At 38.1% G+C, this 25,848-nt stretch overlaps 1 protein-coding gene across 5 annotated transcripts in view; it reads right to left on the bottom strand.

Annotated features, from left to right (window-relative positions):
• Positions 1-25,848, bottom strand: part of FBXL4 (F-box and leucine rich repeat protein 4) — a 57,303-nt gene that overhangs the window by 12,421 nt on the left and 19,034 nt on the right. For 3 of the 5 annotated variants that reach the window (XM_059700887.1, XM_059700886.1, XM_059700888.1), the window contains 3 exons: positions 22,358-22,724; positions 16,097-16,341; positions 9,529-9,742 (listed from right to left, as the gene is read on the bottom strand). In XM_059700887.1, coding sequence (XP_059556870.1) covers positions 9,529-9,742; positions 16,097-16,341; positions 22,358-22,724 — 826 coding nt within the window. The remainder of the gene's footprint in view (positions 1-9,528; positions 9,743-16,096; positions 16,342-22,357; positions 22,725-25,848) is intronic. The other 2 variants (XM_059700889.1, XM_059700890.1) reach the window with 2 other exon arrangements.

The raw sequence follows: 25,848 nt of genomic DNA, 5'->3' as shown, positions 1-25,848 counted from the left end.
TGTCCACAAATTGTTCTATACTTCTTCCTCCCAGAGGTGAAATGTAATTCTTCCCCCTTTGTGGGTGGGATGGACTTAGTGACATACTTCTAGCAAACAAAACATAGAAGTGACAGTATGTTAGGTTACTATGATGGCTAATATTACGTATCGATCTGATTAGGCGACAGGGTTCCCAGATATTTGGTCCAACACTATTCTGACTGTTTCTGTGAGGGTGTTTTTGGGTGAGATTAATGTTTAATCAGTATACCAAGGAAAGCAGAGTATTCTCTAATGTTGGTGGACCTCACCCAATCAGTCAAAGATCTGAATAGAACAAAAGGCTGACACTCCCCCAGGTGACAGAGAATTTTCCCTTTAAATCGGGACATCGGCTTACTCCTGATTTCAGACTCAAACTGAAACATCAGAGCTTCGTGGGTCTCAGTCTGTAGGCCTTCACACTGGAGCTACATCACTGTCTCCCCTGACAACGAGTCTCTGGCTTCCCAACTCACTGTGTAGGACTTGGGGCTGGCCAGCCTCCGTAACCACATGAGCCAATTCCTTACAATCAAGATACACACATACACTCCCTCTCATTCTTGTATTCCTGGAGAACTCTAATAGTTATAAGAGGGCTGTGGCTCCCTCCCCCATTGCTCATTTAGGAAAAGCCAGCTGTCATGCCATGAGAACACGCAGGCAGGTGAAGGGAGGCCCACGAAAAGAGAAACAGAGGCCTCTGGCCAACAGCTCTAAGAGGAACTCTGCCAACAGCCACATATGTGAGTTTAGAAGCTGATCCTCCAGGTGCAGCCAAGCCCTGAGATGACTGCAGCCTTGGCAAAAACGGCTGCAACCCTATTGGGAAGCCTGAGCCAAAACTGCCCAGGCAAACACTCCCAGACTCCTGACCTACAGAAATTGTGTGCCATCGTGAACATGGGTTTTTCTTTTAAACCACTATGTTTGGGGGCAACTGACAGACTGCAATAGATAAAAAAATAAGCTATAAACTACTTACAGCAGTGCCTGATATTCAAGGCTTTTATAAATTTAAGTGCATTCCTCAGACTTCTCTTCCAACTTAACAGTTTTTTGTATCTAATTTAGAATTTATCAACTTACTTTTTATTATAATGACTACCGTTTATTTTCTAGATTTCTAATCATTCTTTTCCACAACTACTAATCTTGCTGTTTTAGTCTATTTATAGTCCATAATTTCTTATGTTTATTTTAAAAAATATTTTTCCTTGTTCTGTTTAAAAATATGTTTTCATTTACTTATTTGAACTCCAACCCCTTTCAGTCTTTATTCTTCCCTGTTTAGGGGCCTCGCAGATTGCCCCACTCAGAATCAGGACTTATGACAGTTTATGTCTTTCGGAGGAAAGCCCAGGTGCTTTTCATCAACAGGCAGGGTGGTTTGCATTTTTACTTACTTAATTTATAGATATGCATTCTGCCAAATAAACTGTCACAGAAAGAAGAAAATACAAGGGCAGTGTTGATAGCCAACAGAAGTAAACATCAACTACTTTTGTTGTCTTCTGGTTCATGAAGATGAAGGCAGCAGGGTCCTTGAAACTGTTGTCCCAGCCAGTAAACAGCTGCTAAACCACATTTAAGGATTACTGTCATATACTAGTCCCCCACAATACCTGTAATCAGTTTTTTCACTTCTTCAGATTCTTTCAATTTATGCTCTATCATTCTTGAAGTGAGGCAATCAAAACTAGATGCAGGTGTTCCATTTATAACTCCAACTTTTAAAAAAACACTCTTGGTTTTCTTGTCTGCTGCTAAGCAACAGAATAACAATCTTACTGAGTTACCTGTCATGCCCCATCTCACCCCCACCCCAGGTTTTTTTCCAAACAAAGAAAAGTTAAACAGGCTCCAATGTCTAACACTAATCCCTACTGGTTTAGTAAAAGCACAGGACTTCGCTTAAAGGCACTTTTTAGGCAGTATGTTAAAAAGTTACTCTTATGCCATCCTTTACAAGTTATAATAGTTTGTTAGGGCTGATAGAACAGAGTACCATAGGCTAGGTAGCTTAAGCAACATTAATCAACACTAATAAAAGAGAAAAATGGTAACTGGCGTACGAGCTACCCTTTTCATTGGCTAATCAGGGCTATATGCAAATTAACTGCCAACAAGATGGTGGTTAATTTGCTTTTGTAGGCACAATGCAGGGAGGCGAAAGGGAAAGCAGGAAGAAGCCCCCTGCCACTGACAGTGATCGGAAACCCAGGGGGGAGCTAAGAGCTGGGGGGCAGGGCAAAGGCGCCGCTGGGGCCGCCTTTGCCCTGCCCCGCAGCCATGATCGGAGAATCAGGTGCCTTTTCCGCCCTGGCCAGTGATAGCAGGAAGTAGGGGTGGAGCCAGCGATGGGAGCTGGGCACGGTAGAAGCTGGCAGTCCCAGGAGCTAGGGGTCCCTTGCCTGGGCCTAAAGCGAAGCCCACGATCGCGGGGCCGCTGCAGCTGTGGGTCCCCGCTGCCCGGGCCGGATGCCTCAGCCAGAGGTGTCCTGCAGGGGTAGAGGCGGAGCCCGCACGATTGCGGCACCCCCCGCTGCCACTGCAGGTCCCCGCTGCCCGGGCTGTACGCCTAGGCCAGAGGCTTAAGGCCTGGACAAGGGGCCGATCCTGCGATTGGAGGGTGATGGGGGTCAACGCCTGAGGGCTCCCAGTATGTGAGAGGGGGCAGGCTGGGCTGAGGGACACTCCCCCCGACACACACCCAGTGCACGAATTTCGTGCACCGGGACCATGGTTTTTTCATAATTCTGAAGGCTAGAAGTCTGAGATCAAGGTGTCAGTAGGGTGAGCTTCTTCTAAGGCCTCACTTCTTGCCTTGAAACTGACCATCTTCCAGTGTCTTTACGTGGTCTTCCCTGTATGGTATCTGTGTTCTGATCTCCTCTTCTTATAAAGACACCAGTCATATTGAATTAGAGCTTACACTATTGACCTCACTTAACCTTAATTACCTCTTTAAAGACCCTATCTTCAATACATTATGAGATATTAGGAGATAAAACTTCAATCCTATCTAATAATAGGCAAACATGGTAATTGACTGTACCTTCGCTACACCTCCCATTGGCTAATCAGCAAGATATGCAAATTAACTGCTAACAAAGATGGTGGTTAATTTGCATACATAGGTGCAAAGCAGCGGAGCGAAGCCTGAAGATGGCTCTGGCCGGAGCAACAAAGGCTTGAAGGCGGCTCCGGCCGGAGCAGTGAAGACTGAAGGCAGCTCCGGCCGGAGCAGCGAAGATGGAAGGTGGCTCCGGCCGGAGCGAAGGCCTGGGTCCTGGGTGCCGGAGGAAAACCGGTGCTGGCAGCCAGGGGAAGGGAAGGCCTATAGCATGAATCTTTTCGTGCAACAGGCCTCTAGTATATGAATATTAGGGTAACACAATTCAGCCCATAACACAGTATTTAAGAGTACGTAGGTTGCAGACATATGCCCCCATAAAGGTAAAGGACAATTATATCTTCTACTTATTTCCAAATGGTTCAGGAAAAAAAAAAATGAACATAGTAGGGGAACCTACTTTTTATGCAACTTTTTGCATGAAACATTTTTTTTACTTTTTAAGTCAATTATTTCAAAATAAAAGCTTTTCCTTTTAAGTACATAAAAGTCTTAATTGATGAGTTAAATTTTTACAGCACTCCTCTCATGAAAATACACCATCATGCATGACTAGAGAAGTACTTGCAATCAATGTTTATCATACATAAGAATCTTGCGAATACAGATGTAAAGGACCAAAGGAATTTAAACAAAGTCCTTCCAATCATTATACATCTAACGCTACTATAATTACTTCCTTGTCACAGTAGAAGAAACTAAGTACAAAAATTTTTTTCTTCTCTGTTCTAAGTTCACATCTTTTGCCTAAAGTGTTGCCTATGCAACCCTAAAAGATCCCCAAATTCAGTAAAAAGGAAACTACCCTATTTACCAACCCATTTCACTAGTTATTCTGGGATCACACAGTAAACAAGGCCTAAATCTCAGCTCTAGGGTCATTTCTTCTAAAATGTTTTCCCAACATGGACCATTCTCAAACCAAGTACAAACCTGTGATATTGTTAACATGTATTGGGCTTCTTATAAAAACAGTCCACACATCTCTCTTTAACGTACTAGTACCTTGTTCTTTACTAGGCATGTATTTACTGCTCTGCATCTACCTAAATTCTATAAATGAATACCACTAATTCTGCAAATAACTTACCTAGTGATGACATTTTGTTTTGTTTGATATTATATTAAGACATTTGTTATTGCTCTGATAAAAGCGATTTTTCAGTAATCTTAAACACATCTAAAGAAAAAGATCTCATGAAGTAAATTAACAAAACTATAGTGAACTATATTTCACTGCCTTTTAAGATTAAAAATTCTGAACAAATACAGTTCACATATTTTCTTACAAGTTTTTCAAGTTGCTGATCCACCCACCCATCTGCTTAGTAAATGTGGTTATTCTGTAGAAAGACAAACTTATCTTATAACTTAACTAATAATGAAAAAAACACGTTTGCTAAATATCTACTACTATACACTATCGTGAATAACAGACTCTGTTCTATGTACTAGCTGTAAAGAAGTAAACAGTCAAACATGATCCCTCCCATTATGAAGTTTACAATTTAGGAATGAACATTTCTTTTACCAGAAACAAATCCTAAGAGTGAAAGAGATAATGAAGCCTAAATCTCTCTTAGCACATGACAGAAAATATATTCCTATTTAGGAAGATCTATAAGAATACTTTGTGGAGGTGAGGATAATTGTGTAAAAATGTACTGAATAAATTCTATACTATCATTTTTGCATTTACACAAATCAATTTAATGTATAAAGTGGTTTGTTTTTTTACATGTTTGACCTAATTTGGTCTTCTCAATAGCCTATGTGAAAGGGCAAGGTGTGGTGTTTTTATTTTAATAGACAAAAAATTTTTAACTTAGTATAACCCAAGCACATAAATCTTGGAAAGCCAAGATGAAGTGCATGGGTCGACACTCAACCACTGAGCCACGTTGGCTGGGCTGGGGAGAATACTCTTAATGATCTAGGCCACACCATAAAATGTTGGACCTAAAGTTGGTGACAATGACACCTGGGACTTGTTTTAAGGTTTCTCTTATTTTAATAAAGCACTGGGATACATCCCCAGTTCCTGACAAGGTTACACATGAGGCTCGGTGGTCAAAGCTGCAGCCATGTTGGTGAAATCTATCTAGAGAGAAGCCCAGTCCCCTGCGCCCAGTGCCGTTTCACCAAAGGAGCCACATCAGCATGCCAGGTCTTACCTACCAGCATATAAGGCAATTCGGACCCTGCTACTACATGTTCACTCATATCAGGTAATCACACTTGCCAATGCCGGCCATGCCTAACCACTTCAGAACATACCACCTAGACATCAACAATACATTATTTTACAGACCAATCAAAACATGGACTAACATTATCTTTACCCTGGCATCCAAGGTCAACAGTTTTCTCATTTTACACATAAAGAATCTAGGAATGTCAGAGACAATGTGACTTAATCTAGATCATTAAGCTTGTTACTGGCAGGGTCATTACTAGAATCAGTCTTCTTTCCACCATACCAGGTTAAACTCTAGCTAAACATTTTACCCCAAATCAGGAATGCTGCATTACAAAGAAGCTCTTATACTCACACACTTTCAGGCTTCCATGGATTAGAAAAAAAAGCTATGCCTAGAAAAAGGTATCTAATTTGATTTGCCAAATAAAAAAAAAAATAAAAGAGCTATACACCAGGTGGTTTTATAGGTAAATTTTATCTAACAGGTAATTCCCATTTATTCAAGTTATTAGAGATCAGATAAAAATATGGGCGTTTCCCAAGTCATTTTGCTATGCTGTCACAATCCTAGCCCCATATCTAATAAGAGAGCATGGAAAGGAAAACCACAGTTCAATCTCATTTCAGGAAGCAGATGAAAGTATTTTTAAGTGTAAACCCTTAAAGAATATTTACTATGGCCTTGGCTGGTGTGCCTCAGTTGGGCATCATCCCATGCACTAAAAGGCTGCTGGTTCGATTCCCAGTCAGGATACACACCTGGATTGTCGACTCAATCCACGGTAAGAGGCGTGAGGAGGCAGCCTATCAATGTTTCAGTCTCATATCGATGTCTCTCTTTTCTCCCTTCCCCTCGCTCTAAAAATCAATCAACTATTCTTTTTTAAAAAAAGAATATTCACTATGAATCAGACACTTTTATAGACAATTTATGTGTATTAAATAATCCTCACAACAAATCTTTGAGATGCATACTATTATTATCTCCATTTTATACTAGGGAAAGCTGAAGTACAGGGGATCAAGTAACATCCAAAAGGGAACATGATTAGTAAGTGATAAAACTAGAATCTATATCCAAATAGTTTGGCTCCAAAATGTTGGGAAATTAACCTAGCTATGTATTATATTAAAAATATGTAGGGATTACTCCAGGAAAGCAAGGATTATTCAACACAAACAATTATATTTATAATAATAAAAGCATAATATGCTAATTAGACCAGACATCCTTCTGGAACGAAGCTGGGGCTGCAGTTGCCATGGCTGCGAGGGAGGGATCCAGGCAGCTGGCAGCGGCTGCAAAAGAGGGATTCAGAAGGCCTACTCTAGCACAAATTTTGTGCATCGGGCCTCTAGTTAATAAATAAAAGAAGAAAAAAGATAAGTGTATTAACAGAAGCTTTAAAAATTTAAAAGATACATTTCTTATAAAATATTCTTAAATAAGCCCTAGCTGGTTTGGCTCAGTGGATAGAGAGTCGGCCTGTGAACTGAAGGGTCCCAGGTTCAATTCTGGTCAGGGGCACATGCCCGGGTTGTGGGTTTGATCCCCAGTGGGGGAGGGATGTAGGAAGCAGTCAATTGATGATTTTCTCTCATCATTGATGTTTCTATCTCTCTCTCCCTCTCCCTTCCTCTCTGAAATCAATATATAATTTTAAAAAATATTCTTAAACAAGAACAATAAAGACTACTTATACGCAAATACCATCAAACAACAAATGAAATTAGTAAGCTGCATGAGGAGTTGTCTGTTTAGTTCACTATTGAAGTCCCAGTGCCTAGTAGCCTGGCACATAATAAATACTAAGTACCTTTTGGATAAATATAAAAAACATAAAACATTGCAGACATCCCATTATATTAGAAATAAGACCGGTATACTTGTATGTCTCTATTATTCCACATTATCTATGAAGTTCTATCTAATGTAGTAACACTTTAAATATTGGAAATGGAAGTATATTGATTTCCAGATTATATAACTGCATGATTAGAAAATACAAAAGACATAAGTAAAAAGTTATAACAATTATAAGTATTTAGTAAGGTGAGCAGATACAAGATAAATACACAAAAAACTAATTTTCCTTTATACTAACAATAATAAGTTAAAATTAAGTAGAAGAGAAATAAGTTTCTGAGACTATGAAATGCAAGAAATAAATTTAACCAGGAAGATATAAAATTTAGGTGAAGAAAACTATAATATGCTCTTGGACGTAAAACAAGACCTACACGAACAGATAAAAAGCCTTACTAAAGAGCAAAATGAAATATAATGAATGTACTTTTAATAAAATTCTTGATGAGAGATATATCTGGAAGAATAATATATAAGGATTTATGAAAAAAACAGCATTCAAAAAAACTAGAAAGGAGATTTCCCCTACTACATGGCAAAACATACTACAAAACTGCCATGATGATATATCACTACTACTACTGCTATTAGCAGCTAATACTGAGTTTCCTATGTTCTAGGCACTCTGTAAGCACTTTATATGTAATGTAATTCTCACAATGACGATATGAGATCTGTATTTTTTATTATCTACATTTTAGAAAAACTGAAATATTAAGAGACTGAATACTTTGATCAAGGTAAATAAACATTTACTGAATGGCCAATCTTTACAAGTCTATTCTAGATGCGAGAAAGATGGCCATTAGAAAAATAGATAAAAGCTCTTACCTTCGTGAAACTCACCTCTTAGTGTAAGGAGACAGAAAATAGCAAGAAAACAAATAATTTCAAAGTAATAAAGGTGCGGGAAAGAAAAAAAACTGGGCGACACAAAAGAGACAACCTAGATGGGGGAGTGGGGGAGGAGCCTACCTTTTATCAATGTCTAAGAAGCCAACTCTGAAAAGAACAATTTAAGTTGAACATCAAGCTAAGAAGAGGGCAGCCATGTAATAAGCTTGAACAATATTACAGACAGGCAGAAGAGGAAAAGCCATGAGTTGGCACCAGATCAGAACGTCAAGGTATAGAAAGAAGGCCAGCAAGACTGGAGTAGAGGGCACAAGCATAGAACAATTAGAGGGTGTCGACTGCAGGGACACCCTGGCAATACCTCTTACAGGACTCTATCCCACAGCAGTAATAGCTTGTACACATAAAATTTTGTGATAGTTTGTAAAAACAAATGACTGGGAAAACCTAAATGTTGATCATTTGGGGAACAGTTGAATAGAAGATTGCATAACATATACCACACAGTTAATGAAAACAGTCAGCTGGTAATGAAATGGCCTGGAAAGATGTCACAGATATAGTATTTGGAAAAAGCCAGATCAATATATATGACATAATTCCATTTTTCTTTAATGAGACTCATGAGCTATGGCATCAGGAATTTTAACTCTAAGTCTGGTCCTGGAAAAATTCCACTTTGTTTCCTCCTGCTCCAAGCAAATGTCCTCCTGCATACCATGCTCCCCCTCCTTTCTCTAACTCATTCCCTGCCAGCATTTCAGCTCACCTCAGCCCACTGCTTGTTTCTTTACCTGGAAACATGAACAGCATTACAAAATTTTTTTTTTTTTTTGCACATTAGGCTTTTATTATATAGGATATGCATAACACATGGACACAGACAGTAGTATGGTGAAGGCTTGGGGAGGTGTGGGGTGGAAGGGGTCAATGGGAAAAAAGGGGGATATATATATAATATTTTCAACAATAAAGATAAAATTTTTAAAAGTAGCAGAGGTCTTTTTTTTTTTTTTTTTTGAGAATATACCAAAATGGTTTTATTTTAGAAATATTGGATAGGCCTTTTAATTCTTTTTTTTTTTTTATTGCTTAAAGTATTACAAAGGGTATTACATATGTGTCCATTTTTTCCCCCCGCCCTAGACAGTCCCCTAGCCTCCCCTATCCCCCAGTGTCTTATGTCCATTGGTTATGCTTATATGCATGCATACAAGAGCATTACAAAAATTTTAAGAGCACAGAGAAGAACATTTTCTTATAACTAAAAAATTAACACAAAAGATGCTAAATATTTTGAAATGACTGAATCAGTTTAATGATTTTTGAATAGCCAGGTGGCATCATAAACTTAATCTATTTAAAAACCAGAAATCACATTATTATGATTAACTAAATATTCAGTTGCCTGTGACACTAGCAAAGATGTAAATGAGTTATTCTTACCTCTACTTTTGTTCGATAGAGAACAAGTCGTTTAAGGCCACATAATTTGGCAATATGGTTGAAAGCCTGAGGTGGTAGCTTATCACAGGATGAGAGATTTAACTCCTGTAGATGTGGACACATCTCAGAAATAATCTCCAAGCAAGTTTCATTTAAGAAGTGGCTGCAAGATAATTCAAGGCGCACCAATTCGGATCCACAAACCTTCAGAAACCTGTAAAAATAATGTTCTCTGTGAATTTTATAAAACTAAAAGTATTTCTGCAAGTATTTGGAATTATATCAACTCTAAGCAGACACCTTCAGAAGAATGGATTTCCATGAGGAAAAATGTAAAACTTGTTTCACTCAAATCCTCACTTACTACATACTAAAATAGGCATGGTTAGGCTAAAATAAAGCAACCTGAGAAGATAAAATGGACTCATATCACAAAAAACTTCAACTAATGCTAAGAGAAAAATTAAGAAAGCAGAGTATGTGTTTCTCCATCGTACATGAAATTAGCATCTAGGTTAGTAGAGCCAAAAAACAAAACATAACAAAACTCTAAACTCTTAGAAGATATTTCCCCCCACACAGCACCCATTCAACACTGGATAACTTATTTTGCATGTAGTACGTACAGTGACAGTTTTAATTAAATGACCTCAAAACAAATCAGACTAGCCTACTCTTACTGGGTTGGCTTAACTGTACTGCTGTGATATGTTCCTTGTAACTGTTACTATTTAGCAGTTGGACTTACACTGAAATTATTACAAGATATTCAATTGCAGCTTCACATAAAATACACAGAAACAATTCAACCTGGAGGACCCAAAGTTCCTTCTCAGAATAAAAATAACAATCTTTATCTTAGTTACATTACAGATAGGGGAAAACAGTCCTGACCATAATCATCATCTGAAAATAACCTAAAAGTAAATGTGAGTCTAGGAGTATTTGAATCCATGAAACTATCAGCTAAGCAAATTGAGTCCTTAAACAGTGCACCAATCAGCCCTATCCAGATCTCTCGACATCCTCTTGCCTAGTCAGTGTCACATTAGTTACATACTATTCATTTATTTATGCCAATCTCTTTCCTAAATGATTTAATGATTAAAACACATACAAAATAAAGCTGACTAAATCAATCACTTAAGTAAGTAAAGGAAATAACACTGGACTTCTAAATCAAAAGTTGGATTTTTTGTCCCGTTCCCCTACTTCCTAGCATGTAACCTTGGAAAATGCACTTACCCAGCATTTCCTCGCCTGGAAAAGGCAGACTAGAATTATGAATAGCACTCACCACACTATCTCATGGTTTTGAGCATCAAATAATATGTGAAAGCAGTTTGGAAAGGTCAAAGCACCCCACAAACACTAAAATAAAAGTTAAATCTTGGACACCTCATAATCAAACAATAAAAACAGTTGCTTCAAATTTATTTGATCAGAACTGTTAAATGAATCTTCCAATTATGAAAATTCACTTGAAGAATTTAAGTTCCCCCTATGCTTGGATAGACAAAGTTCTACGAATTCAGGGTATTTTTCCCTCAATAGGGTCAAATTACTCCCAAGGAATATGACAAAATTAGCATTTTTACCTTTTTTTGAGTTATACTTAGTTTTGGGTAGTTCTTCATCCTATCTAATAAAGAGGGAATATGCTAATTGACCCTCAGGCCATCACAAAGATGGCGGCGCCCACAGCCAAAGGAGGGAATATGGGGATTGAGGGGACTGCAAGTATTTGGAATTATATCAACTCTAAGCAGTAGATAATTACTGCCACACCCTCAAAGATGGCGGCACCCAGTCCCCTCCGCCCCGCCGGGGCAGCAGGCATGCGACAAGGCCGGGCCTGCCTTATGCGCCTGCCTCCGGAGAACCTCAGTCCCCTCAATCCCCCAGCCACCCAGGGCCGGCCCGAGGTACAGGCAAGCCTTGGATGGCGGCTGCCCAGCTGCCCGGAGCTGCCCGAGGACCCAGGGCCGGCCCGAGACTCAGGTAACCAGGGCTGGCCGAGGCTTGTGCTGCCGGCAGTGCAGCAGCAGAGGTGTGATGGGGGCGTCGCCTCCCACCCCTGAGGACTCCCGGACTGTGAGAGGGGGCAGGCCGGGCTGAGGGACCCCCCCTCCAGTGCATGAATTTCATGCACTGGGCCTCCAGTTATTTATAAACTAGCAATCTAGACATAAATGGACATAAAGTTTCAGAGAACTAACGATATCCTATTTTGATTTGATACTTCTGAAATTAACTGCAGGTCACAGAAGTTAAATGAGTATATTAACTCTCTTAAAATTAAAATGTTTAAGCATCTGCCGAAACCGGTTTGGCTCAGTGGCTAGAGCGTCGGCCTGCGGACTGAAAGGTCCCAGGTTCGATTCCGGTCAAGGGCATGTACCTGGGTTGTGAGCACAACCCCAGTAGGAGATGTGCAGGAGGCAGCTGATCGATGTTCCTCTCTCATCGATGTTTCTAACTCTCTATCTCTCTCCCTTCCTCTCTGTAAAAAATCAATAAAATATATTTTTTAAAAAAAATAAAATAAATAAATAAATAAAATGTTTAAGCATCTTATCTCTTAAAGGTCTTCATTATTTAGAGAACAAAGCACTTTGTCCTACAACTCTTTTTCATATTGGATTTGGGATACTTTAACATCCCTTTTCTCCTTGCTCTCATTATTGAACTTTTCCCTCTAAAGAATTTACAGTGACATCAAGCCAATCACCAGAAAGCCAACAATAAAGAGACTAGAAAACTTGCCAAACTGATGTAATGAATGACAGGATTTGAAAGCACAATAATAGCCACGCCTATACTGCCTTTATGTCTCTCTTTTCCTTTAGTGCATATTTTTACTCTGAGCAGATTATTTGGTCAACATCCCCAGTCACTCTTCCTAAATTTACAAGATCTACATTACCTACTTTTTCATAACATGTCCATTCCGAGAAGGCAGAAGTAGCAGCAGACCCAATTAATTAGCTGAATATAACCCATTTCCTTCCTTAATGCTGCTCATGTACATCTTATTTTAATGGATAATTACATAATGTTTTTGCCTTGATCCTCTATTTATTCATCTCAATTGTGATATTGGTCACCTAAACAGAGAACTACAGCTTCCTTAATTCCTACAGTCTATTCATTCCAGGTTATGAATTCTCATAAAGTATTTCTTGATTTGAAGGTACTATGAGAAGACCTAGGTTCAGATAAACAGTCCCAAACTAGGTCTCCTGCTATAAGAAAAGGAGTCTCTGGAGAGAGAAATAAATTGCTTATCCTTATGAGGTGAATTAATTTGTCCAGAGTAATGCAAACACCTAAGAAGTAATTTACTAAATTGTAACTTGCATCCTAAAATAATTAACATCACATGAATGAATGATTTAATCTGAGTTTACTCATCACAAAATAAAAGGCACTAATCCCCACAATCCTCCTGATATCGAAAGGTAAGGGGAGAATTAGCTACAAATATCCATCACCCCTGATTCCTAATCTTATGCTTTGTTAGCTGACCCTTATGGAGTTTTATAAAATAGCACATTTAAGATCATTTTTAATCTCAAATAACTTGGAACATTATTTATTACATCTGGTTCAAAATAAAGCCATTAAAAACAAGACTTCCTGCCTAACTGTGTATGGTATTATCTGGTAATAGTAGAAGAAAGTCAATAAGTAATCTCTAATCTCTAGATATTGACAATCAAAAACAGACAACTGTTTGAAGTACAGGCAAGCAATTGAATAATACGTAAATAGGCAGTAAGTTCTTTATCCCATAAAACTGTAGCTCTGTGTCAAACATCTAATAAAGTTCTTGAATCTAGAAAGTGTTCAAGAATGTTTCTGAGGGAAACAAGTGGAGGGTTAGGGTAAAAATCTCTGCCTAACTGAGGTGGAGATCAAGGTGATCAGTTTGGGTAACTATTTGAAGAAAAACAGTACCTAGGCTTTTGAACATCAGAATGATATGATTAAGGAATAGCCAAGACTTTAGGGAACTGTATTATAAAAGAAAAGTAGAATTATAATATATGTGATTTTTATGAATAATAATATGCATAAGCAGTACTTGAAATTGCAAATCATAAATCTGTAGCTAGTACAGGATTTTAATAACTGATTAAAAGTTTTAAATTCTTGTTATTCCAATTTAACCTATTTCCCTGCTATTTTGAATAATATGAATTCCTAAAAAATTCTTTAAAATCCAGTTAAACAGTTCCAACTTTTGAGGATTAGGTTTTTAGGCAACAAAAATAAACTGTATCAAACTTTTCCCAAAGACTTGCTAAAATAGCAGCTCATCATCACTGGTCTCTAGTCTAAAAATGTACTTTTGTCTTTAAAGTGTTATAAATAAGTCTTCTCCACAGTAATGAGCACAAATAGGCCATACTTATTCATAGGTTACTCATTAATAATCAAGCCATGAATATTTATTGTTTATTCTGGGAATGCTGCCTACAAGCCATAATGACTATCAATTCAGCAGTCAAGTCATGGGGGCCAACAGCAATCAGGAGGCAAAACTCCAGCATCTTCCGCACCCCCAAAAAGATCCCCTCCCTGTTATTTAAACATTTTTTTTCTTATGGGAACAATGACTATGCTTAAAGGAATGCCATCAAGATTTATGGTTTTACTGGCTGAAAACTACAGTAAAATATGGAAAACTTAAATTTATGTATGTGTACTTTTGTGATTATTCAAACAGCCCCACAGCAACTAACATGGCTGGATTGAAAATGAAACAGAAATTGCTGGTGAGAAAGTAGACTGGAGCTTTAACCTTGTAAAAGAAGATCTTTAGTCATTATGAGTCTAAAATTTTAAAAATAGCATTCCTAAGTTTTCTTCTCACAATTTATGTTTCTGCTCATGCATCAGAATGAGTTACAGAGAGTTTTTAAAAACTGATTTAATATTACCTTTACCTTTTACTCATAACATTTTTATAGGCAACATTTTGCCAAAGAAGCTGGAGTTTAGCCATTCACTACCAATGTTTCCTTTAATGTCTATTTAAAATACCAGGAAGGTCCTTATAATGCAAAATAATGCTTACTGACACCAACTGTTCTATCTGCTCTCAGTTTGTTGGTTTATAATCCATAGTGTATGCTCTAAATACCCATAATCATCATTAGCTTCAGTTCTTCTTGATTCTATTAACAGAGAGGAAAATTTGTGAATGAAGTGTGTGTTTGGGCAAGGGTGAGTAGAAAGGACTAAAGAATGTTCCACTAAATACTTGTCATTGTCTAGCAACTTAAAAAAATTCACCGAAACCACATTGCTAAAAAAATGCTTTATTTTTCTACTATAGATATTTCCTCCTAATGAAAAAGAATTTGGTAGACATAGCATGTTATAAAGTCTTTAGAATCTCTCACCCACAATACCATAATATTTTATCAAAGAACCCCTTTCCCTGGCTCTATTTATGGCAGAAAAGACAGGCAGTCAGTACATCCATGGTTTCAACATGTGTTAATAAGCTATTAAATGCTTGTGTAAATTTTTCACTTCATTGCATAAACTATCAATATTAGCATTTTGAACACACTTTTAGTATTTAAAACATTATTATTGTATGTGAATATAATGGTATCAAATATTTTATTTTATGGAACTTCATGCTTATTTTTATAATGTAAGTCAAGGGGAAATAAGGCTCAATATATAAATTTCTAATTCATAAACCACTGTTCAAGAATGTGGCCACTAGGGATGTGTGTCGGGAGAACTGAAGTTCATTTTTAACTTCGAAAAACAGGGTAGGAGAGTATTCATTAATAAAAAATAATAGGTAGTTTTCCCAAAGTTTCTACTTGTTCATTATTTAGCTTAATGAAATGATGGGATTAGATTGTAGCACACTCTGAGAATAACCATCATCACGGTTAAGAGAAAAACACCTATTTGTACCATAAGAAAAATTACCATGGCATTACTAAATGAATATGCACTTATGCAAGCTTTACCATGTTTAACAGGTGACATTTAATAGCAAAGAAACTAAATGCTTAAATAGAAAGGAGCAGAAACACCTGGGCAGGTCTGCAAGTGTGGTCGCCTCGTTAGCATGCAATTGCATTTTCAACATAATTAGTTTAAATGTGCTTCTAAATTTGGGTGATGTATTGCACATGTAATTAAGATTTAATTAAAAATGTTCTATAATAAATTGTTTTCCATTTCTGACAAATCACATTAGAGAGGTGGATTTTGATTTAGAAATAGTTTTTTAAATGTGTTAATCATCTGTGCTGGAAATATGAGAAAGAAAAAAAAGGAGCTCTGTTAAAGTTATTTGGGATTTTAAAAATATGAGGTAAAGGGCATAGTTTCCCTTCCTATTATCATGAAGTGTAGCTGAAAAGGTGAAACTCATTCGCTTTTATAAGCAGAAGCATTCTGAACAGGATGATGGACAAAATGTATTTCTTTTTTATTTCTGTAAAGTATATGATTTCAAACTTAATTGTGGAAACTACTACATAATAAGTACAGCCTGCTGGTGAAATAATCTCAACAACTTGGCACTAACCTGCTGAATCCTGCAACAGAGATGAAGCCCCTATTGCCAGTCCAAGATAAGTTAAGCCACTGGACGAGAGTGCAGCGAGCCTGCAGAAACTCCAGGGAGGTGTCATTGAGTTTTGCCCAGTAAGGCTGCAGATTGAGGTGGATGTACTGGAGAGGATCGTAGCAATGCTGGTTCAGCAGTTTGCAAGTCTGCGCTAATCTGCACAGGTCTGGTAGTGTAAGATGATTCAGAATCAGTTGAATGAGCTACATAAAAGAGAGAAACAAATATTATCAAGAATGAAAAAGAGAACAACAGTATCATGTATTTTATAACACTATTTTCACATACTAAAAAGATCAACATTGAACTGAATTAGCCAAAACAGAAGAAACCATACCTACTTAAGACTTAATTACATTTCAAAATGTTCAAAGTACACTCAGCTCAAGTCGACTAATTTTTTTTATAATGCAAAGATGTATTTTGGAAATCTGTTGAAAAATACAAATTTTCATAGATTCAATATTTACTAAACATCTACTATACATCAAACACTGATGATAGAGAGAAAAGAGTTCCCACTTTCAAAGTTTTCAGAGTCCAGTGGGGACTGGTAAATACAGTGGCATGTTTCAATAGCTTTGATAGAGAGAAGCACAGGCTGCCACTAGCAGCCGTGGGCAAACTACGGCCCGCGGGCCGGATCCGGCCCGTTTGAAATGAATAAAACTATAAAAAAAAAAAAGACCGTACCCTTTTATGTAATGATGTTTACTTTGAATTTATATTAGTTCACACAAACACTCCATCCATGCTTTTGTTCCGGCCCTCCGGTCCAGTTTAAGAACCCATTGTGGCCCTCGAGTCAAAAAGTTTGCCCACCCCTGCACTAGAGCCTAACACAAGACAGGGGCCTCACCACAAAATGAAAGAGGACTTGTATCAGGAAGGTTCAGCTTTAAAGGGTGAGGGGCAAATTAGGTGAAAAGACAGACAGGTCTTTCTCTGACTGGCTTATTTCACTTAGCATAATACTCTCCAAGGGGAAAAGTAACCTAGAGATAATTTAAAATATATAAGAGGGTGTGTTTAGGTTACATGCAAATACTATGTCATCTACCTATATAATAGAGGTATATGCAAAGTAGCCCGGACACCGTAATGTCATGACCAGACAGCAGGGACCTGAGGCTGCATGGTGCCTGGACAGAGTGAGGAACCTCAGGCCACGCCCCCTGCCCTGGCACCAGGCCGGGAGACATCAGGCTGTGTCACCCACCCCAGCCGGGCTAGGGGACCTCAGGCCACACCCCCTGCCCAACAGGGCTTGATGGGGGACCTCAGGCCGCGCCCCCTGCCCTGGCACTAGGCCAGGGAACCTGAGGCTGCGCCCCCCCACCTGGATGGGCTTGATGGGGGTGGGGCCTGCCGGGTCTGGGTCTCCTGTGTTTTTGAAGCGCGTGCAGGTGGTGGGTGGGGACTTGACTCTAGGTCCCGTGGCACGCCCAGACTCTGACAGGAGGGAGATTTTCATATACATTTTACTAATTTTCTTTCATCTCTGACACTTCTATTATAGAAGAAGGGCAAATAGCAATATTAAAATATTTCCTCTAATTAATTCCCTTTTAATGTGCACGAATTTCATGCACCGGGCCACTAGTTTTATATAAGAGACTTGAGCATCTGAGGATTTTGGTATGGAGGGGTGGGCTGGGGGCTGGAACCAATCCCCAGAGGATACTGAGGGATGACCACACAGTCTACAGTTTTCTTTTTATGTGCTATAGTGTTAAACTGGCTTCATTAAAAACAGTGAAACTTTTATTTTTCTTTATGTTATAAAAGAGTTGAAATAATATAGATTTATCTGTTTCTTAAATGTTTGAAAGAACTTATGAGCTACCTGAGCTGCAACTGTAGGACCTTAAATATTTGTAAAATGAATTAAAAATTTGTTTTAACCACAGTATTAAAAGTTAATTCAGCATAATTTTTAAGCAGTTAGCACAGAGGCATTAAAAGTTAAGTATATCCCTGTATCAGAGGATACATAATTTACTTTTTCCAGATGATTTGTAATTTAAATAACGCTCAGCAATTTCTGGCATTGTTCCAAACAAAAGTCACCAATATTAAAAGATGTGTACTATGTGAAAACACTCTATGACAATTAATATTACATTTTAAGCAAATATCAGAATAGAAAAAGAATAATGAAAAGTCACTGAGACTATGACATTGACATGTGACATGTGAAAAAACACTTTTGGATTTTGATTAAATAAAAGATAACAGGTTTCAGGTCTACAAGACAACATCCATTAATCATTACTAATCTAGTGTCTGTCAAAATGTGCTTTTACATTGGAGTGTGCCAGCATAAAGTACCATTTGATACCACAGTGAATGTAGGACATGATGTGTTGGGAAGGACTCCCAAAACACAATTTATCTGCCCTCAAACCCACTCTACTCATAATACAATTATTTTCAACTATAAAAACATTAGATCCCTTGACATATTTAAATGTGATTCTCCCCCTTGAAATAATTTGCATTACCTTTAAATAATTTGAGTAACATTTTTTTTAAAGAGCTTCTCTTTTTATTCACCGTGAGATCATTCCCTCTGTACATGGCACGCTGCTTTCATCATGGCTAATTCATGACCTCAAGGACTACTGCTTCTATCTCCGGGTTTCCTCTACCTGACTTTGTAGTTTCGATTAAACCCCCTGCATGTTTGGAAAGCTTTCCCTCTCTATTACTCCTTCCTTTCAGCATAAAAACACGCTGAAAGCTCTCCCAACCTGCATCACAAATGGAAACTTTCTCTCTGCTGCATCCTTTACCATACCACTCACCTATCTTCTCTCCCTTTAAAAGGTAAGTTAGAAGAGATATACCCATAACTACATACACTCCCTCATGTTGATATGCCCTTTTTTGAGTGTGACACAAAAGGGTGGAGTGTTAGCATGCCAGTATTAGTCATTATTGGTGGACAGTCTTACCCTTGTTACAGCCCACAGTTACAGTATATTAACACAACTATTTTTCTGCTTAAATGTAGGGACTTGGGACTTTTTGTCTCTGCTCCTTCCTCCCTCCTTGATGCCTTAACCAAATATGGTAAGGTTTTCTCATTCTCACCCTATGGCATGGCTCCATTGAACTGATCATGGTAAAGGATTATCAAAGACCCCTCAACAGCCAAAGTCTGTGGGCACTTGTTTTCTATACTTAGCTTCCTAGCATTTTGTTTTAAAGACAATCTCATATTTCCAAAGTCTTCACTTGTCTTCCTCTATGTGATTCTTAGATGTTAGTATCCCAGAATTCTATTCTTGGTCCTTTATTCACACTTTACAGAATTTCACTGGTCAATTTTATCTACTATTAGAGGCCCGGTGCATGAAATTTGTGCACCAGTGGGGTCCCTCAGCCTGGCCTCCGGGATCAGGCTGAAACCAGCTCTCCAACATCCCCCAAGGGGTCCTGGATTGCGAGAGGGCGCAGGCCAGGCCTAGGGACCCCACCAGTGCACAACTGAGGCTGGGGAAGGACGCAGGAGGTTGGCCAGATGAGGAGAAACCACGGAAGGGCTCCATGGCATGTCCGACCTGTCTTGCTCAGTCCCAATCAGCCAGACCCCAGCAGCAAGCTAACCTACCACCCGGAGTGTCTGCCCCTGGTGGCCAGAGCACGTCATAGTGACTGGTCAACCAGTCGACTGCCCCCTGGTGGTCAGAGCAGTTGAGCAGCCTTAGCATATCATTAGCATATTACGCTGTGATTGGTTGAATGGCCGACCAGATGGACGACCAGACACTTAGCATATTAGGCTTTTATTATATAGGATGGTGCCCCTCCCCTCTCTTGAGTCGAATCACTCAAATATAAAATCAGACCTTCCTCCTGAGTTTCAAACTATTGTCCCCAACCCGAAAAGCCTGCTTTGATGAATCCCAGGCACCTCAAAGTCAGAATGTCCTTCCCACCTTCACCCACTGTTTCGTGATTAATGGCATGTTCACCCACTGAGTCATTTCAACCAGAAACCTAAAGTCCCTCTGTTGTTCTGTTTCATCTCCACATTCACTAGTTACTTTTGATTTCTACCTTCTATATCTCTGGAGTACTTCTCCCACTCATCTCCTTTCTAAAACTTTCAATACCCAAGGCTTCATAATTTCTTGCCCAAATTACTGCAGCACCTTCCTAACTGGTGTCCCTGATCCCCTTTTGGTCTATTCTTCATTTACCAACAGAGTAATCTAAGACAGAAATCTCATTTTGTTATTCCCCTTTTAAAAATAAATAAAACCTTCAATGTTTCCTACTGACTACAGAAAATGTCCACAATCTTTTTTATGTCATGACACATATGAAACACAAAGTTTACATGATGCTGAACTCCTGGGCAATTATCTAATTGTGGGCCAAAGCATATGCAAAAATGTCTGCATAGTAAAGATAATTCCTGGAATGTTAGTTAGCATTCTACACTTTCTCCTTTCTCTCCCACTCAAAAAAAAAAAAAAAAAGAAGCCCATGAAGACTACAAAAGAATACAAGAAAGTGAGTGTGAATGACTTCCACAACTAATGTTGCTGTGTACTGGAATAACAGGGCACTCTGAGGACCCCTGGCTGAAGGGAGAAAATACAAACCTCTTGGTAAAACCCACAGTGCTCTCTGTGATACAGCAGAGTAGGCTGGACACGGCCAAGGCTAGGATGTCCCAATCACTGTCTTCGATGGGAATGGTGTCCTGTGGAGTTCTGCAGGGAGGCAGCCCTGAGCCTGCATCCAATTTCATCTCTTATAGCTTCTGCTGTCTAATCCTGATCCAGCCATACTGAAATGCTGGAGTTCCCAAACAAGGTCACACACTTTCACTTCTTACCTCTGTGCATTCTTTCCCTTCTCTCTGAACTTCCTCTCACTTATTCATTTAAATACTATGTGTCAAGCATTTTGTTAGGTCTGCATAAAATTCAATAAACTGTTTAAAACAGATTTGCTGAATTTAAATTTCTATTTTGTAGTTTTAGGAAATGGGTAACAATCAAAGAAGTGATTTTGTTTCCTCCAGATGAACTGCTTCCACTGCTGCCAGGACAAATCCTCCTGGGAGCCCTGAGGAACAACACTGTCACTGTCCCACACTCCTCTCCTTCCCCAACTCAACTCTCCCTTCATCTTCCCAGTCCCGTTTAGGGCCAGAGGGTCTTGTCCAATCTGTGAAGCTTCCTTCCCATAACACAAAGCTTGACCTAGAAGGCCTGGTTGGATCCTGGTCCCATAGCTTATGGACTGAATTATCTTGGACCCTTTAATTCACCTTTATGTGGAAACTTTAGCTACTTCTCAGGAAGTAACTGTAAAATAGCATTTTAATTGTAAAATGTTATACAGGCATTATAGTTACTGAGAGGCATTCAAGAGGCTATCTTATTGTTCTATACAAGTTAAGCTACTTGTGTCATTACAATGAAACCTGAAATACCCACCAATTTGGGAGATAGTCTGAATTGGTTAAAATTTGTGGTTATAATTTTTTCTTTAAATTTTTTTATTATATTATTTTTAACCACACACAGCAGTTCTCAGCTGGGGACCGAAATGCCAGGCCCTACTCCCACCCCAAGAGGGTGTGCTACTGGCATTTGATTCCTGGGAGCCAGGGATGTTAAATATACTGCAGAAATGCCCTTATAGAGACACACAGAAAACAAGACTTTAGGTAAAGGCATTCTGTACCTGCCCAGACCAAAAATTATAGCTAGTTAGAGGATACAGAATAGAGTTGGTATAGAAAAATAAATGACACTTGGAGAAACTTTGCACTATTACATAGAATAAGCATTCCTCTTACAATCTTATTAGTCCTCTTATTTTTAATTGCAAATCATCTTTAACTTAACTGGTATAAAGTTAAGCACATATTGTCCATATTTATATTGTATAATTATGAATTGTAGTGGAGTATAATTTATTGCTGGTTTATGTAGTTTGCTTATTTTTAATCAGTGATATAACAAAGTATTTTTAATAGTTTATCCAAAATTATTAAAGTTAATCCAAAACCAAAGTGGTGAAATTACTCAACATAATTTTGTCTAGTTTTTTCAAAATCAAAATATACATCAGGTTATGTACACCTTACCAATACTTCTATTTCTCTAGTATCCAGCAAAATAAATATTAATACCTAAACTTTAAAAAATTATTGTGTTATTTGCAAATTGCTACTGAATAAATTTGACTTACCTCATAAGGTAGTTTGTCAAAATATCCATTATTTGGCCCTTCCCTGAGGGCAGTGCTGCTAAGCTTTTTGTTAAGATTGTCCATTCCACAATCATCGTTTTCTTCATAGTCATCATCTTCTAGATCATTCATGTCAATAAGTGAAGTCTTGAGAGAAAGTACTGGCTTGTCCTTCATACCATGCAATACAACTGCATCTAATTCAGTGTAATAATCCAGAAGAGAACTATTTACTTCCAGCCGTATAAGATTTGTGGGGAAATTTATCTGCTTAATACAAGGTTTAAACTGGCGAGCCTGGGAAGCATTCACCTTCGTAGGTCTCTCTGACCAAAGAATCTCCCATCTGCTAAAGAAAGAAACTTCCCTATAATAGAGTTTAGAATGAGATTTACTGTTACCTTAAGGTTATGGTCCCATGCCCAATATGTTACAGTGTGAAGCAAAGACATTAAATAAGGTGAAGAGAATCAAATACAAGTACTGTTTCCAGTACATGGAAAAAAAACTTTAAAACTAAATGCCATAGACCTTATTGCTTAAATATTTTTACTACTTAAGTTACTTTTACAACTCCCTGGAAAGTCTTTTTTGGAGATTTCACATTGGAATAGGTAGTTAGAAGTATAGGAAGAACAACATGCATTTTTCTAGAAAAAGCAAAGCAAGAATAAAGCACACAGGATAAATAAAGCTCTCCTGAGTGCATATCTTCAACCAACTGTGAAAACTAAACTGATCATCTTGCCTCACAAACGTCTCCTTTTCCAGCTTTCCCATTTCTGTTACTAATATCATACAAAATCAAAACTTTCATTATCTTTGATATTTTTATCCACTCATTGTTTTTTTAAATTTCCATGAAATTGTCTTACATATGTCCTTCTAAATTGCCATTACCTGAAATACCCACCAATTTGGAAGGGAGATAGTCTAAATTGGTTATACAATACTAGAGGCCCAGTGCACGAAATTCATGCACTCAGGACGGGGGTCTCTCAGCCCAGCCTGTGCCCTCTCACAGTCTGGGAGCCCCACAATCGATCGCCCCAAAGAGGCAGGCTCTGCCCACCTGGCCAGGGCTCCAAGATGGATCGCCCTGCAGAGGGAGGCCCCGCCCACCCACCGCAGCCCAGTGGTCAGTGGCCTGGACCTCCCTCTTTGGGGTGATCTTGGGGCCCCCCCAACTGATCAATTGGAAGGTCATCCGACGGTTGTTTCACTAGTTCGGCTGTTCAGTCGATTTGCATATTACGCTTTTATTTTTATAGATCCTTCTAACTAGCTGTAAATTTTGAGTTGGGGAAATGGAGGAGTGTGGAGTAACCAGGCACCCTGAGGACCACTGGCTTAAGGTATAAAATGCAAACTTCTTGGTAAAACCCACAGAGCCCTCTATGATACAATATCCTACTAAACTAGCTATAATTTTTGGTGTAGGCAGGTACAGAGTGCCTTTACCTAAAGTCTTAATTTTTCTTTTAGTCATACTTATACCCACAGTACTTAGCAAGTATCTAACACATAATGATGAATAACATTTTCTCTGATTTCTCCCAAATGAACCCCTTCTTTACTGCTAGATTAATCATTACTTTCCAGAAAATAAACTTATTTCCAACTTTGTGTCTTTACTCATGTTGTCTATCCCCCAGTGAAATACCCAACCTACAGATTATCCTATTTTTCAAGGCCCAACTCCTATTCTATCTCTTCATATAAGTCTTCTGGTTTTTTAAAATTTATCTTTATTTTTGAAAGTATTACAGCACATAAGTCTTCTTATAAAACTATTTTCCAAAATTACTTAAAGATTTCTTATAACATATCATCATTAAGTATATACTAGTATAATATTTTCATATTTATGCCATATGTAACCATTTCTCTAATATTGTTTTCTAATATATCAAAGAAAATTAGAAATATAGAACAAAATACTTCAATAAACACCTTTCCTTTATTTCTAATTTACTTTAGGTAGCAGAATTTTTTAACACAGATTTTATGTCAAAGACTAACAATCTTTTTAAGTCTCTCAATATATACAACAAACTGCTTTCAAAGAAGCATATGCCAATAGTATATAACAATGACCAATGAAATCATTATTTATGTTTAAAAATAATCTCTACTTTCATAGAGAAATAGCTCTGTATTACCTAATAAACTGTTTTATACACTTATTAATCATATGAGGATTTTCCCCTTTGGTATACTGCCTGTTCATTTAAGGAAATGACCTATTAGATCTAAGTAAAAACTGATTATGGAAAGATGTTTAGGAAATTAAAATATAGAAAAAAATATGAAACTCAGGGGAGAAATCTACAGAAGTCATCCACATACAGGAATTTTGATGGTCTTCAGGCCATGATGGGAGCAAGAAGGGCAAATATGGTAATTTCTAACTTTAAGAATAAAAGCTTAAGACAGAACCTCAATGGGGATTTTAGCAAAGATGACACTAATCATAACAATAGGAACTTTTGCAGTTTCCAGAAACTTTATAAGCCCCCATATTTGCTAGTTTTGTTGATTCTTTACTGAAAATTAGTAATAAACCCATCAAACATAAAGAACCTGTTACTATTTGTATTCAGAAACAACATTTGTATCCAGAGATTGTTCCCACTCAAAAACCAGTGTTGAGAGGCAGGGGAAGAATTCTAAGGAACAGAGCTGGTTGTGGCAGATTTAAAGAGAAAAGGAAAGCAGGCTAGGCATTTTCTTCTTCCTGTGACAAGGTAGGAAAGCAAGTTTGGAATGCCAGTCTAGACCTAAGACATGCTCCCAAATGCTAACTGCAAAAATCTTGAGGGTTCTTAACAATGCAATTATTTGAACACTCTACTGTAAATCTCCGGGGTTAAACAGAGCGAGCCATATAGGTATAAGGGAACAGAAGTATTAAACATTTAAAACCATGTTGGTGGGAAAATGTATTCCTACTTCTGGACAGTGTATTTCCAAGAATCGTGAGGTAAATGGTGGAATATATGAGAAAATTCAAACTTTGGTTTTACGCATCTTTTTCTTGCTACTGTAAAATGGTATCAGATGATGCTGGAGGAACAACTCATGTCCAAGAAATAAGGACCACTCAGGAATCTGAAATAATTGCCTGTACTGGTTCACAGTACATGTGGACTAAACCAGCCTAGTTTCTAGCTTCAGTGAGTTTTTATAAGGCTTAATAGAAACACTGAAAATTTAATACAGAAATCACCTCTGCCAGGTCCTCTGCAATAAATACATGAGCATGTTCTTCATGTATAGCTTGATTTGCAGTATAATGTAAATTACATTATAAAAATCACAAATATAAGCTTAAAGAAAAGCAGTGATTAGAACAGAAATAAGCTATTTTAATAATGTATTAACCAAAATAGTCACGGGGATATAAAATACAACACAGGGAATATAGTCAGCAATAGTGTAGTAACTATGTATGGCGCCATGTGGTATTAGAAATATGGGGGAAACACTTT

The sequence above is a fragment of the Myotis daubentonii genome, chromosome 6 (genome assembly GCF_963259705.1).
Source record: "Myotis daubentonii chromosome 6, mMyoDau2.1, whole genome shotgun sequence".
Lineage (NCBI taxonomy): Eukaryota > Metazoa > Chordata > Mammalia > Chiroptera > Vespertilionidae > Myotis > Myotis daubentonii.
Note: the sequence above shows the minus strand (reverse complement) of the source record. Positions and strands in the feature narration are given on the sequence as shown.